Source organism: Podarcis cretensis, assembly GCF_951804945.1.
Source record: "Podarcis cretensis genome assembly, chromosome: 13".
In the NCBI taxonomy this organism is placed as follows: domain Eukaryota; kingdom Metazoa; phylum Chordata; class Lepidosauria; order Squamata; family Lacertidae; genus Podarcis; species Podarcis cretensis.
Genome location: NC_137182.1, coordinates 55003211 through 55016860, shown reverse-complemented (window position 1 = coordinate 55016860; position 13650 = coordinate 55003211). Strand labels below are relative to the sequence as shown.

General features: G+C 49.5%; 1 protein-coding gene across 3 annotated transcripts in view; it reads right to left on the bottom strand.

The window, feature by feature from the left end:
* Nucleotides 1-13650, bottom strand: part of LOC307202113 (phosphatidylinositol 4,5-bisphosphate 3-kinase catalytic subunit alpha isoform-like) — a 34831-nt gene that overhangs the window by 1552 nt on the left and 19629 nt on the right. For 2 of the 3 annotated variants that reach the window (XM_079951770.1, XM_079951769.1), the window contains exons 17-22: nucleotides 10425-10531; nucleotides 10134-10255; nucleotides 8367-8445; nucleotides 5059-5229; nucleotides 3463-3580; nucleotides 2604-2755 (exon numbers count right to left, since the gene is read on the bottom strand). In XM_079951770.1, coding sequence (XP_079807896.1) covers nucleotides 2604-2755; nucleotides 3463-3580; nucleotides 5059-5229; nucleotides 8367-8445; nucleotides 10134-10255; nucleotides 10425-10531 — 749 coding nt within the window. The remainder of the gene's footprint in view (nucleotides 1-2603; nucleotides 2756-3462; nucleotides 3581-5058; nucleotides 5230-8366; nucleotides 8446-10133; nucleotides 10256-10424; nucleotides 10532-13650) is intronic. The other variant, XM_079951771.1, reaches the window with a different exon arrangement.

Sequence of the window (13650 nt, the reverse complement as noted above, 5' to 3'; positions counted from 1 at the left end):
AGGGTTACCAACTTAAAGGTAAAGGGACCCCTGACCATTAGGTCCAGTCGTGGCCAACTCATCTCGCTTTACTGGCCGAGGGAGCCGGCGTACAGCTTCCGGGTCCTGTGGCCAGCAGGACTAAGCCGCTTCTGGCGAACCAGAGCAGCACACGGAAACGCCGTTTACCTTCCCACCGGAGCGGGACCTATTTATCTACTTGCACTTTGACGTGCTTTCGAACTGCTAGGTTGGCAGGAGCAGGGACCGAGCAACGGGAGCTCACCCCGTCATTGCGGGGATTCAAACCGCCGACCTTCTGATCGGCAAGTCCTAGGCTCTGTGGTTTAACCCACAGTGCCACCCGCGTCCTGGTTACCGACTTACATGGCTTTAAAAGAGGGTTAGACTAATTCATGGAGGAGGAGGCGACTATTGATGGCCTCTAGGCAAGATGCCTCCACTGTTTCTGAAGTTTGAGTGTACGCTTTGCGTCTAGCATAGAGCTTTCCAAACTCTTCATGTTCATGACACACTTTTTAGACGTGCATCATTTCACGACACAGTGATTCAGTTTTACTAGCAAACAGGAGGTTAAACTAACCCCTTTCCAGCCCCGGGGGGAGCGCAGGGAGCATTCGTGAGACACACCTGCACACTGCGGCCGACACACTAACGTGGCGTTCAAAAAGCTCTGCTCTAGTGTGTTGTTCAAGATTCATTTGGAATTAAAAGATGTGATCTTTGAACGTTCTCTCAAATGTAGATTGGAACTTATAGCTTTTCCCTCTAGGTATTAAAAAAAGTAAGAGATGATATGTGCTGCCACAAAACTTAGGGAACAAGCTGTACTACCAAAAGGATTAAGGTTTTAAATGATAATTTTAGGTTATAGTTTAGTGATACACACACACACACACACACACACACACACACACAGAGTGGTACCTCGGTTTAAGTATTTAATTCGTTCCAGAGGTCCGTTCTTAACCTGAAACTGTTCTTAACCTGAAGCACCACTTTAGCTAATGGGGCCTCCTGCTGCCGCCGCGCCGCAGGAGCGCGATTTCTGTTCTCATCCTGAAGCAAAATTCTTAACCCGAGGTATTATTTCTGGGTTAGCGGAGTCTGTAACCTGAAGCGTATGTAACCCGAGGTACCACTGTGTGTGTATATGTGTGTGTGTGTGTGTGCGTGTGTGTATACCGTATTTTTCGCTCTATAAGACACACCAGACCACAAGACGCACCTAGTTTTTGGAGGAGGAAAACAAGAAAAAAAATATTCTGAATCTCAGAAGCCAGAACAGCAAGAGGGATCGCTGCGCAGTGAAAGCAGCAATCCCTCTTGCTGTTCTGGCTTCTGGGATAGCTGCACAGCCTGCATTCGCTCCATAAGACGCACACACATTTCCCCTTACTTTTGAGGAGGGAAAAAGTGAGTCTTATAGAGCAGAAAATACGGTGTGTATATATATATATATATATATATATATATATATATATATATATATACTGTTGTTATATCTGAATTGTCTCTGTTGTACCCAATTGTATCCCTGTTGTGTTTTATGATTTTCCTGACATTGTAAGTGACCTGGAACTGGTCTGCGACCTTGATAATAAAATTCATTCATTCATCTGTGCTGTTAACCACAATGGCTATCTTCTCCCTCTGTGGTCAGAGGCAGGGAGAGTGTCCCTGTGGCTGTGAGGTCCTGAATGTGGGCTTCCCTTTGGGGAATCTGGCTGGCCACTGCAAGAACAGGATGTTGGACTGGATGGGGTCCCTTGGGCCTGATCCAGCAGCCAGGCTCTTGCGTTCTCAGATCAAGCGTATAAATGTGCAAGGGGGGAAGTAGAAGGGAGGAGCAAACTGGGGAGGAAAACCAGTGTTTGCTGCAAAAGCGGGTGTGCGTGTCATCTGAAGTGTGAAGTCCCAGTTCATGGTGTGTGTGTGTGTGTGTGTGTGTGTGTGTGTGGCTCCTGTACACAGCTGAACGCTGCAGAAGTGATGCCATTCTTGAAAAGGGGGGTGTAATTGGGGGAGGAAGACAGGCGTACCTGGCGTGCTCTGGTCCAGGGGGTCACAAAGAATTGGACACGACTAAGCAACAAACAATTGGGGGAGGGAGTTTGGGGGAAGGGAGTGTGGGGAAGCCAGATTCCTAAATTTCGAGTGATGCTGTGGGCGAAGGATGCCTAGTTTGTGGTTGTTTTCGGGTGGTGGGGAAGTGAAGGGTTTCCCAGTAAGTTATCAGGAGACGTGTGACCATACAAATAAAGCTGTACTCAATGAATGAAAGGTTATATGACATCTGACATGATTGAGAATTGAAGAGCCAGAGACGGAGAACTTTAAAGCGTTAAAATCGAGATGTGGAAATATGGAAACAACGAGGAGAGGCAGGATTGAGATTTGGAGCTATGCTTTAAGGTCCAGACTATGGGAAGTCCCGAAAAATAATAATTGGATGATAATTTGGTCTTTTTTATTTTAGTTTTTTATTTTAATTGGATTATGATTTGATATGTTAATTGGATGTTTTTTATTGGAAAATAAATAAAAAGGATTTAACAAAAAAAAAAAAGGAGACGTGTAGCCGAAGGCTGCCCATCTCATACCTCTCGAACTCTTTGGTCTTGGTACACTCCTGCACCCCTTTGCTGATGACGATGAGGAAGTCCTGGGTGAGGACGAAGGGGACTCGCTCCCGCTTGTAACCAAACTTCTTCTTCTTGTGGTCCAGGAAATGGCCAAAGTCAATGTGGAACAGCTGGTGGGGAAGGCAGCGAGGTGGCACAGAAAGAGAGAGAAGAAGAAGAAGAAGAGGAGGAGTTTGGATTTGATATCCCGCCTTTCACTCCCTTTAAGGAGTCTCAAAGCGGCTAACATTCTCCTTTCCCTTCCTGCCCCACAGCAAACACTCTGTGAGGTGAGTGGGGCTGAGAGACTTCAGAGAAGTGTGACTGGCCCAGGGTCACCCAGCAGCTGCATGTGGAGGAGCAGAGACGCGAACCCGATTCCCCAGATTACGAGACTACCGCTCTTAATCACTACACCACACTGGCTCTCAGAGAGAGAGAGAAGGGGAGGAATTTTTCACTGTTGCTTGTTTTCCTGGGACAAAGCCCGTGGGTGGGAGGGAAGTGCGCGCATTTTTGTAATTATTATTATTATTATTATTATTATTATTATTATTATTATTAATAATAAAAATAATAATACGCTGCCCATCTGGCTGGGTTTCCCCAGCCACTCTGGGCGGCTTCCAACAGAATATTAAAATACAATAGTCTATTAAACATTAAAAGCTTCCCTAAACAGGGCTGCCTTCAGATGTCTTCTAAAAGTCTGGTAGTTGTTTTTCTCTTTGACATCTGGTGGGAGGGCGTTCCACAGGGCAGGTGCCACCACTGAGAAGGCCCTCTGCCTGGTTCCCTGTAACTTGGCTTCTTGCAGCGAGTACAGAAAACCACTCACCTGCCCATCGTCCTTGACCATGATGTTGCTGTTGTGGCGGTCCCCGATGCCCAGGATGAAGGTGGCGACGCAGTAACCGGCGCAGGAACGCGTGAAGAGGTCAATGGCAGCGTCATAGCTGGATCCAGGAAGGAGGGAAACGTTAGCACAAAGGGCCTTGCTAAACACACCAGGATTAGCAGCATGGGAAGCCGCCTTACACCGAGTAAAACCATTAGTCTGTCTTGTTCAGTCTTGTCTACCCTGACTGGAAGCTGCGGCTCTCCAGGGAATCCTTCCCAGCCCTATGCAAAGATGCCAGGGATGGAAGCTACAACCTTCTGCATGCAGAAGCTGTGAGCCAGGGCAGCCCTTCTTCCTCATCGCCTCACCCCAGTCTCTGCAGCAGACCCCATAACTCCTCTGGTATCCATGCCTCATGCCCCTCGTGGATCCCAAAGCCCTTTTAGCAAATTCTCCCCACAACTGCTGGAACGTTGGCAACTTTGTCCTGCGTCATCAAATCTCCCAGTCCTTCCCTTCCCGGAGGGAGAGCAAGACCCACAAAACCCCCCACTTCTTCCTGACTCACAGCTGGCCGCTGCTGCCACCCTGCTGGTTGCTGGTTTGTTTGTGGGCCCGATTCCTGGTGCTCACGTTTAAAGCCCAAAGTCACTCAGGCCCCCAAAAGCTGAAAGGCACCCCCCTCCTGCTTCCCTGCAGACCCTCTCAAGTGTTAATATCAACAGAGCGGGCTCTCTTGGTAGTTCTAGGTAAAGGTCAAAGGACCCCTGACCATTAGGTCCAGTCGTGACCGACTCTGGGGTTGCGTGAACATCTCGCTCTATAGGCCAAGGGAGCTGGCCTTTGTCTGCAGACAGCTTCCGGGTCATGTGGCCAGAAGGACTAAGCCGCTTCTGGCAAACCAGAGCAGCGCATGGAAACGCCGTTTACCTTCCCGCCGGAGCGGTACCTATTGATCTACTTGCACTCTGACGTGCTTTCGAACTGCTAGGTTGGCAGGAGCAGGGACCGAGCAACAGGAGCTCACCCCGTCGCGGGGATTCAAACCGCCGACCTTCTGATCGGCAAGTCCTAGGCTCTGTGGTTTAACCCACAGTGCCACCCGCGTCCCTTCTTGGCCCAGAATTTGTGGCCCAGAATGAAGGAAGCTGCCTTTATACTGTGCCATACCATTGGGGTCCATCTACCTCAATATTGTCCACCCTGACTGGCAGCAGCGGCTCTCCAGAGTTTCAGAAAGGGAGCCTCTCTCAGCCCTACCTGGAGATGCCGTTGGGGCTTGAACCCGGGACCTTCTGCCTGCCAAGAAGGTGCTCTGCCACAGCCAGGCATTCTCTGTGGTGAGCTCCCTCCCCACAGAGAGGCGCCTAGCAGCTTCGCTGGACAGCTTTCCTCATCTGCCGAAGACGCACCATTTGGCCCAGGCCTTCATCATGCAAGATGCACACATTTATAGGACCCACTTAAAAAGTGGCCGCCCTTTGCTTCGAACTGAGTTTAGTGCCGCATCTTAAAAAATGGCTGCAACCCACCCTGGGACCCCATGGTGAGGAGCAGGTAAGGAATGGAGCAAATAATAGGAACAGTACGGACCCCTCTCCCTTGTTCTTGTCCTTCAGCCAGTGGTGCAGAGCGTTGCTGTTGAACTGCAGCGCCCCCTTGAGGCCGCCCTTGCACTGGATCTGCATGATGGTGTGGGAGCTCTTCACCACCTCGATGAGGCCCACACAGTCCCCGATGGAGAGACAGCCGTAGGGCAGCATCCTGCAAAGGACCAGGAGGAAGACAGAAGACTGAGATGGCTTGGGACTCACGTACCTATGGGACCGCCTCTCCCGTTATGCCCCACGGAGAGCCTCAAGGTCCATAAATAGCAACACCCTAGTGGTCCCGGGCCCTAAGGAAGTCAGATTAGCCTCAACCAGAGGCAGGGCCTTTTCAACTCTGGCCCCAGCCTGGTGGAACACTCTGTCTCATGAGACCAGGGCCCTGCGGGATCTGATTTCTTTCCGCAGGGCCTGTAAGACAGAGTTGTTCCGCCTGGCCTTTGGCTTGGAGCCAATTTGATTCCCTCCCCCTCTTTGGCTTGGAATCAACTTGATCCCCTCCCCCTCTTTCCTTTTTCCTTTCTCCTGCTGTGAAGAGGCTGCATTTTAATGTTTTAATGCTGTATTTTAATCTTGTTTTTTAAGTTGTATTTTAATCAACTTGGTTTTATTATTGGTTGTTAGCCGCCCTGAGCCCGGTCTTGGCTGGGGAGGGCGGGGTATAAATAAAATTTATTATTATTATTATTATTATTATTATTATTATTATTATGGGAAAACAGGGGATTAGGCAGAGTCATGGAAGGTCAGGAAGTCTATCAGTGGGTGGCTAAATGGAGCCTCCAGGTTTAAGGACAGCCTACCTCTGAATACCAATCATTGGGGAGAACCTGGGGGAGAGGGCTGTGGCCTTCACATCCTCCTGCTTGTGGGCTCCCCTTTGGGGGAAGAAGGATCCCATGTGAGAAACACCTTGGGTCCAATCCAGTGTAGTTCAGTGGTTAGAGTGTTGGGCTGGGACTTGGGAGAATAGGGTTCGAATCTCCGCCAGAAGGCCCTGAATCTCACTGGGGTGACCTTGGAGGCCAGTCACTGCCTCTCTCAGCCTGACCTACCTCACAGGGTTGTTGCGGGGATTAAATGAGGAGAGGGAGAACAATGTCTTGAGCTCCTCGGAGGGGAAAGCAGCATATAAATGAAAACAGTGATAATAAATCCAGCAAGGGGACGGGGTGGCTTTCAGCCAGTCCACGTGGAGGCAGCCAAAACGATACAGAGGATGGAGCAACTCCCCTAAGTGGAGAGGTTACACCATTTGGGGGATTTCTTAAAACGTAGAGACACAGAAGAGGCATATAAAATTATGCAAGGTGCGCGGAAAAAAGCACCAGGCAAAATAAACACATTTCCCTTTACCCAGGACTTTGGCCCCTAATTCGGAGGGTTTTAAATATCTGCGGCCTTTTCCAGTGCATGGGATTCCTAAGACCTGACCTTTGTATGTGTGAGCGTGCTTTTGGGGTTTCATTCCATTTTGGGTTTGTTTTGGCTTTTAATCTTTGCACAATTTTTTAAAGTCGTACTGGACTCTTTGGCCACTGAGCACAGGATAATCTACTCCAGCTTTTGCCAACCTGGCCCCCTCCAGATGTTTTGGATTACAACGCCCACCAGCCCCACTGGCTCAGGCTGATGGGAATTGTAGTCCACAACACCTAGACTCTAGAGGGTGCCAGGCTGGTGCAGGATGGCATCTACTCTGACTGCTCTCTGAGATCTTGGCCAGAGGAAATCTCTTCCACCACCTGCCAGGAGTGTCTTCATGCAAATTAGGTGCTGCACCCTTGAGCTGTGCCCCCCCACCTTATAAATTATCTAAAGAGCCATTGCAGCAGCCACGGGGAGGGGGGGAGCGGCTACTGTTATGTAGTGAAGTTTCACCCTGGGCCAGCAGGGGGATACTGTATATAGTTTTCACTCAGGTCTGTAGATAGTTTTCACTCAGGTCCACGTCAGTTATTTTAGGCGGGAAACGCTGGGCTGTTGTTGCTACAATGTTGACAGCCGGCTGCCTATAAAAGCAGGCCGGCTGAGCTGTTTGCAGTTAGTTCTATTCCAGCTTACGAAATAAAGAGCTACTTGGAGAAATCGCTGTGTCGTCTGCTATGTCAACCCACAACTTAACAGCTACAAAGACCGCAACATGCAAGGGCAGCCTTGAGAGTCTCTGGTTGCTGGATTTCTGGCTGCCCTTGAGACCCAGAAACTCCAGCGGGTGCAGAATGCTGCGGCAAGACTCCTTACGGGGTCTTCGCTGCGGGATCACATTCACCCGGTGCTATACCAGCTGCACTGGCTCCCGGTGGAGTACAGGATCAGGTTTAAGGTGCTGGTTTTAACTTTTAAAGCCCTATACGACTTAGGACCCTCGTACCTACGGGACCGCCTCTCCTGGTATTTCCCACAGAGGACCTTACAGTCATCAAACAAAAACATCTTGGAGGTCCCAGCCCAAAGGGAGGTTAGGCTGGCCTCAACCAGAGCCAGGGCTTTTTCAGCTGTGGCCCTGATCTGATGGAACGCTCTGTCCCAAGAGACCAGGGCCCTGCGGGACTTGACATCTTTCCGCAGGGCCTGCAAGACGGAGCTGTTCCGCCAGGCCTTTGGCCAGGGCACAGCCTGACTCCCTCCTTCAGTAATCCTCATAGAACTCTAGCCCAATGGTTGCCATTGATTTGATTTGAACTGATTTTATAATGAACTGATTTTAAGAATGTTGTATTATTTTACTGTTGTTAGCCACTCTGAGCCCGGCTTCAGCTGGGGAGGGCAGGATATAAATAAAATTTTATTATTATTATTATTTATTATTTCATACCTACCCACAGCCCCAATGGTTGCTGTTTTGATAAGGATTTCTTGCTGGACCCCTTCTTGGTGGCAGGGAGGGTGCAGCTGTTTATAGTCTGGCACCCCAACTTTATTTAAAACCAACCCATGAAAAGTCTGCAACCTCACCTCTGAAAACAGCACTTCTGGAACACACCTAGACATTTCTGGACTTGGGGCAGTGTGTATGTTCTCCAGCAAAAGAGAATTCACTTGTTTTTAAAGCAAAGGCCCAAATGAGGATGAAATAATAATAATAATAATAATAATAATAATAACAATAATTTTTACTTATACCCCGCCCTCTCCAGCCAAGACTGGGCTCAGGGAAGCTAACACCAAATATAAAACAAATTGATTGAAATACAACTTAAAAACAAGATTAATATGCAGCCTCATTTCAGCAGAAACTCAAAAACAGGGCAGGCAAAAGTCTCACCCCACGACACGTTGCCTTAACGCTACCTGAGGTCCAGTCCTTGGTTCTGCCACATGCTCTCCATGATCCGGATGATCTGCAGAGTCAACATATCTTGCCGGAGATCTGGGGATCACAGAGGAGATTATTAAAAGAAAGAGGTGACTGGAGTGGCCAGGAGGGAGTTGTCCCCTGATGGGCTGAGAAGCTGGGCGTGTGGGTGTGAGCTTCGGTGCTGATGCGGGGAGAAAAAATAGCCGGGAGGAGAGAGGAAATCCTGGTTCCTGGCGTGTCTCTTCCTTAAAATGGAATGGGAAACTCCAGAAGGGACTGACAACAAAGGGGCATGACAAGACACAAAAGAGAATCCTTTGGGGTGGAAGCAAGGCTGAGAACGTCCCACCCCACTTCAAGTTAGGTTCTTATTTTTGTGTGTATTATGTACCGTATTTTTCGCTCCATAAGACGCACCTAGTTTTTAGAGGAGGAAAACAAGGAAAAAAATATTCTGAACGAAACAGTGGGTGTATGATTTTTTTGGTGCAGGCTATAGCCATGGACATGCTATGTGATCTGATGGTGAATTTGGGGTGACCCAATGCAAAAATCCTGAGGATCCATGGGCTTTTACCTCCCCCCCCCCAGGCAGCCTCCTTTATCTCTAGCGTCCCTTATCTCCCTCCCCGATTGCTTTCCGATCAGCTGCTTCCTTTCAACACTCACTTCCCTCTTTCTGAAAAAAAAAGCATGATCTGCTTTTTGCCCCTGGGCAATTCGGCTCCAGGGACCACACATTCGCTCCATAAGACGCACAGACATTTCCCCTTACTTTTTAGGAAGAAAAAAGTGCATCTTATGGAGTGAAAAATACGGTATATGTGTATATTTGTATATATCAATTTTGAGTGTTATTTTTGAGCTTGGCGAAGCTTGGGAAGCAGTACCACGGAGGGGTGTTTCCTTGGGTGGGTGAGAGTCTTGGGTAGGATGTAGCAACCTGAGTGAGAGTCAGATGGCTATCTGGGCTGGGCCTTGGCAAGAAAGAAAGCTGTGTGAAGAGGGAACGGATCCCTGACTCTTAAGATTCTTCCCTGCAAAGCAAAAAAAAAGTGCTTTTTGCTTTGTGGGGATTTTATTGTTCTCATTATTACTGTAGTTTTCCCGTTTCATCGACGGTTTTCTATACAGTTTGCAAACTGCTTAGAGACCGTTTTGGCATCAAACCGCATATAAATGTATGAAATAAATAAATAAAATTCCAAAACTTGCACTGGAAGTAACTCGCAGCCACTGGGTGTAACCCGATGGTTTGGGGTTTTTTAAGGGTATATAAACAGATGGAGAAAATATCTGCCTAAGTGCTGGGCTGCAAGATGTTGTGGGCAGTGGAATCACATCCAATAATGGATTTTCCCATCATGCTTGACACAAGCCCCTGGGGGGACAACTGAATGGGTGCAGTCTGAAGGAGCAAAGGGGTTCAGGAACCTTGGGCCTAAGGGCTGAATGTGGACCTCCAAACCACTCTTATCTGCCCTCCCGCAACTCCCTCACTGCTCCTGGTTTGCCCCCAAGTGTTTCTGCCTGGCTGGATGTGTAGAAACTAGTCTATGGTACGAAGGTAAAATTTACATTCGTTGCTCCACCCACTTTTGCCTCTGGCTCCACCTACAACTTGCATGTGGCCCTTGGGAGGTTGCCAAAAGGGGGATGTGGCCCTCGGGATGAAAAGGGTTCCCCGCCCCTCTGCTGCGAGCAATGCTCCCGGCTCTTCTCTCCCCCCTCATCCATCCCTGAGCTCCCTTCCCACTCACCATCTCCATTTTTAAAAATGATCTCGTGGTTCGTGAAGAGCAGCTCGGACATGATGTCGGGATTCTCCCAGTTGAGCCACAAGGGGCGCTTGGCCGAAGACATGATCCGGCACTCGTCCAACCTGGAGCAGAGGGAACATCTGGTCACAGCTGTGTGCTCGGAGGCTGCTTTGAGCTGTCCCCCTGCCACCAGCCCTCTTCCAGGGGACCCAGGAGTCCGGGTCTCTTTCCTGACCCCTACTTCCCAACCCCCGCTGCTTTAAATGGCCAAAACCTTCCCCTTGGTCTCACCGGAGGTTGCCCAGCTGGTGCACTGGGTTGAGGGGACAGATGAAGCCCTGAAGCGCCTCCATGTAATCTGGCCTCCTCATCTGCTCCACCAGGAACTTCATCTGCATCTTGGGAGGAGGGCGAGGAGGAGAGTGGGGACAGAGAGAGGAAGAGAAAGAGCCCCTGAGCTTCTGCAAAGCATCTCCGTACACAGCTGCAGTTAAGCCCAGCCACTCACACATGACGGGATGCGGGTCTGCTTCCATGCAAGCCTGAGCCCCAGAACCTCTTCTGTTTGGAAAATTAACCACAGCTGAGCTTTCCCAGACAAGGAGCTGGGTTAATCTGCTGCAGCAAAAACTGGTCTTGCGGCACCTTGAAAACTAAGAACATGAAAACAGCCCTGCTGGATGAGGCCTGTGGCCCATCTAGACCAGCATCCTGTTTCTCACAGAGGCCACCCAGATGCCCCAATGGGAAACCCACAATAGGTATAGGCAATTTTCTACAGCAATAGTACTGTATTTTTCGCTCTATAAGACACACTTTCCCCCTCCTAAAAAGTAAGGGGAAATGTGTGTGCGTCTTATGGAGCGAATGCTGGCAGGAGGCTCTGCTCAGCGCTCCCTTTAAAGAGCCGCATGGAACGTGTGTGTGGCTCTTGGGGGCTTTTCCCTGAGGAGGAGAAGGGCTGCCCTTCTCCCTCCTCGGGGAAAAGCCCCCAAGAGCCGCACACACGCTCCACGCACTCTTTAAAGGGAGTGCGGCTCTTGGGGGAGCCTTCATCCTGTTGCCCAGGAGAGGCTGCGTGCGGCTATCCCATAAGCCGTCAGTGATGGGCTGCACTTCTCCCTCCTCAGGGAAAAGCCTGCAAGCGCCGCACACACGCTCCACGCAGCTCGTGAAAGGGAGCGCTGAGGAGAGCCTGGGATGCATACAGGCTCTGCTCAGCGCTCCCTTTAAAGAATATTTTTTTCCTTGCATTCCCCCTCTAAAAACTAGGTGCGTCTTATGGTCAGGTGTGTCTTATGGAGCGAAAAATACGGTATATTATCTGCTTATGTTTTGTTGATGGAACAAATACTTTTTTGGCCCTTCTCCACAGTTCTGCTCCAGCAGAAACCCAGGATGGTGACAGGAAGACAGGTATGAGGTTCCTATTGGGCCTGCTGTGGTACAATCGTCACCCCCTTGCCCTTTTCTAACCTGCGCCCATTAGGGAGGATTGTGTCTAGCAAGTGAAAAGGGAAGACTTAGCTCTACATTTAAGCCTTTAAGTTTCCCAACTCTAATCTGCGGGTTGCCATCTGATTGGATTTTGTTCTGATCCTGATCTGATTTTAGGATGCATTTTAATTGATTGCCTGATTTTATGTTAATGTGTTATACACTTGATGTTAGCCGCTCTGAGCCCGGTTTTGGCTGGGGAGGGCAGGGTATAAATTATTATTATTATTATTATTATTATTATTATTATTATTACAAGCAGGACCTGAGCACACAAGCAATTCTCCTGTCCTGCTGTTCCCAGAAACTGGTATTCAGAAGCTTTGCTGCCTCCAACTGAAGAGGCACAGCCTAGCTACCCTGGTTAGTAGCCATCGATAGCCCTCGCCTCCTTCATGAATTTGTCCAATCCCCTTTCAAAGCCATCTTAGTTGGTGGCCACCCCTGCCTCTTGTAGGAGCAATCTCCAGAGTTTAACTACACGCTGCAGGAAGGCCTTTTCTTTAATCTGCCCTGACTCTTCCAACATCGGTGTATTATTACAGCTGTATTACAGCATAAGGGACGCAGGTGGCGCTGTGGGTTAAAGCCTCAAGCGCCTAGGGCTTGCCGATCGAAAGGTCGGCGGTTCGAATCCCTGCGGCGGGGTGCACTGCCGCTGCTCGGTCCCAGCGCCTGCCAACCTAGCAGTTCGAAAGCACCTCCGGGTGCAAGTAGATAAATAGGGACCGCTTACCAGCGGGAAGGTAAACGGCGTTTCCGTGTGCGGCTCTAGCTCTGGCTCTGGCTCTGGCCAGAGCAGCGATGTCACGCTGGCCACGTGACCCGGAAGTGTCTCCGGACAGCGCTGGCCCCTGGCCTCTTAAGTGAGATGGGCGCACAACCCCAGAGTCTGTCAAGACTGGCCCATACGGGCAGGGGTACCTTTACCTTCTATTACAGCATAACCTTTCATGGACGAAGCCCAAAAAAGTTTATGGCTGTAATGAAATTTGTTAAAACTTTCAAGGTGCCACCAATATTGTTGCGGTTTAAGATTTCCTGGTTTCTTTTGAGTCCTGGGGTTTTCTCCTTGGTTTGCCTTCTCAGGATCATAGCTGTCAACTTTTCCCTTTTCTTGCAAGGAATCCTATTCGGAATAAGGGAATTTCCCTTTAAAAAAGGGAAATGTTGACAATTATGCTCAGAATAGAGGAGAGGAGTCTGGCCCAGGGCTTGAGTTACAGCAGGGAAGCAGGGAGGGCTTTTAGGACGACCTCCATGGCTTTCTTGACAGCCTCTTTAGGCAGTTTTTAGAAGGCTACAGGCAGTTCTGTGTCCAGTTCTGGGCACCACAGTTCAAGAAGGACACGGACAAACTGGAACGTGTCCAGAGGAGGGCAACCAAAATGGTCAAAGGCCTGGAAACGATGCCTTATGAAGAACGGCTAAGGGAGCTGGGCATGTTTAGCCTGGAGAAGAGGAGGTTAAGGGGTGATATGATAGCCATGTTCCAATATATAAAAGGATGTCACATAGAGGAGGGAGAAAGGTTGTTTTCTGCTGCTCCAGAGAAGCGGACACGGAGCAATGGCTCCAAACTACAAGAAAGAAGATTCCACCTAAACATTAGGAAGAACTTCCTGACAGTAAGAGCTGTTTGACAGTGGCATTTGCTGCCAAGGAGTGTGGTGGAGTCTCCTTCTTTGGAGGTCTTTAAGCAGAGGCTTGACAACCATATGTCAGGAGTGCTCTGATGGTGTTTCCTGCTTGGCAGGGGGTTGGACTCGATGGCCCTTGTGGTCTCTTCCAACTATGATTCTATGATTCTATGATTCTAGGTGGAGCAGGGTTATTTGGCCAAAAGTGGGGCATGAGGTTTGTAGATTTCATTGCACCCACCCTCCTCCACCTTCTCCCCCAGAACGCAAGCCCTGGACTTAACTCCTCTGAATGAGTGTGTGTGTGTTGGGCTCTATTTGGCCCTTCTCTTTGTGGAGGCAATGAGCAGCAGCGCGGCTTGGAGGGGAACTTGGTGGTC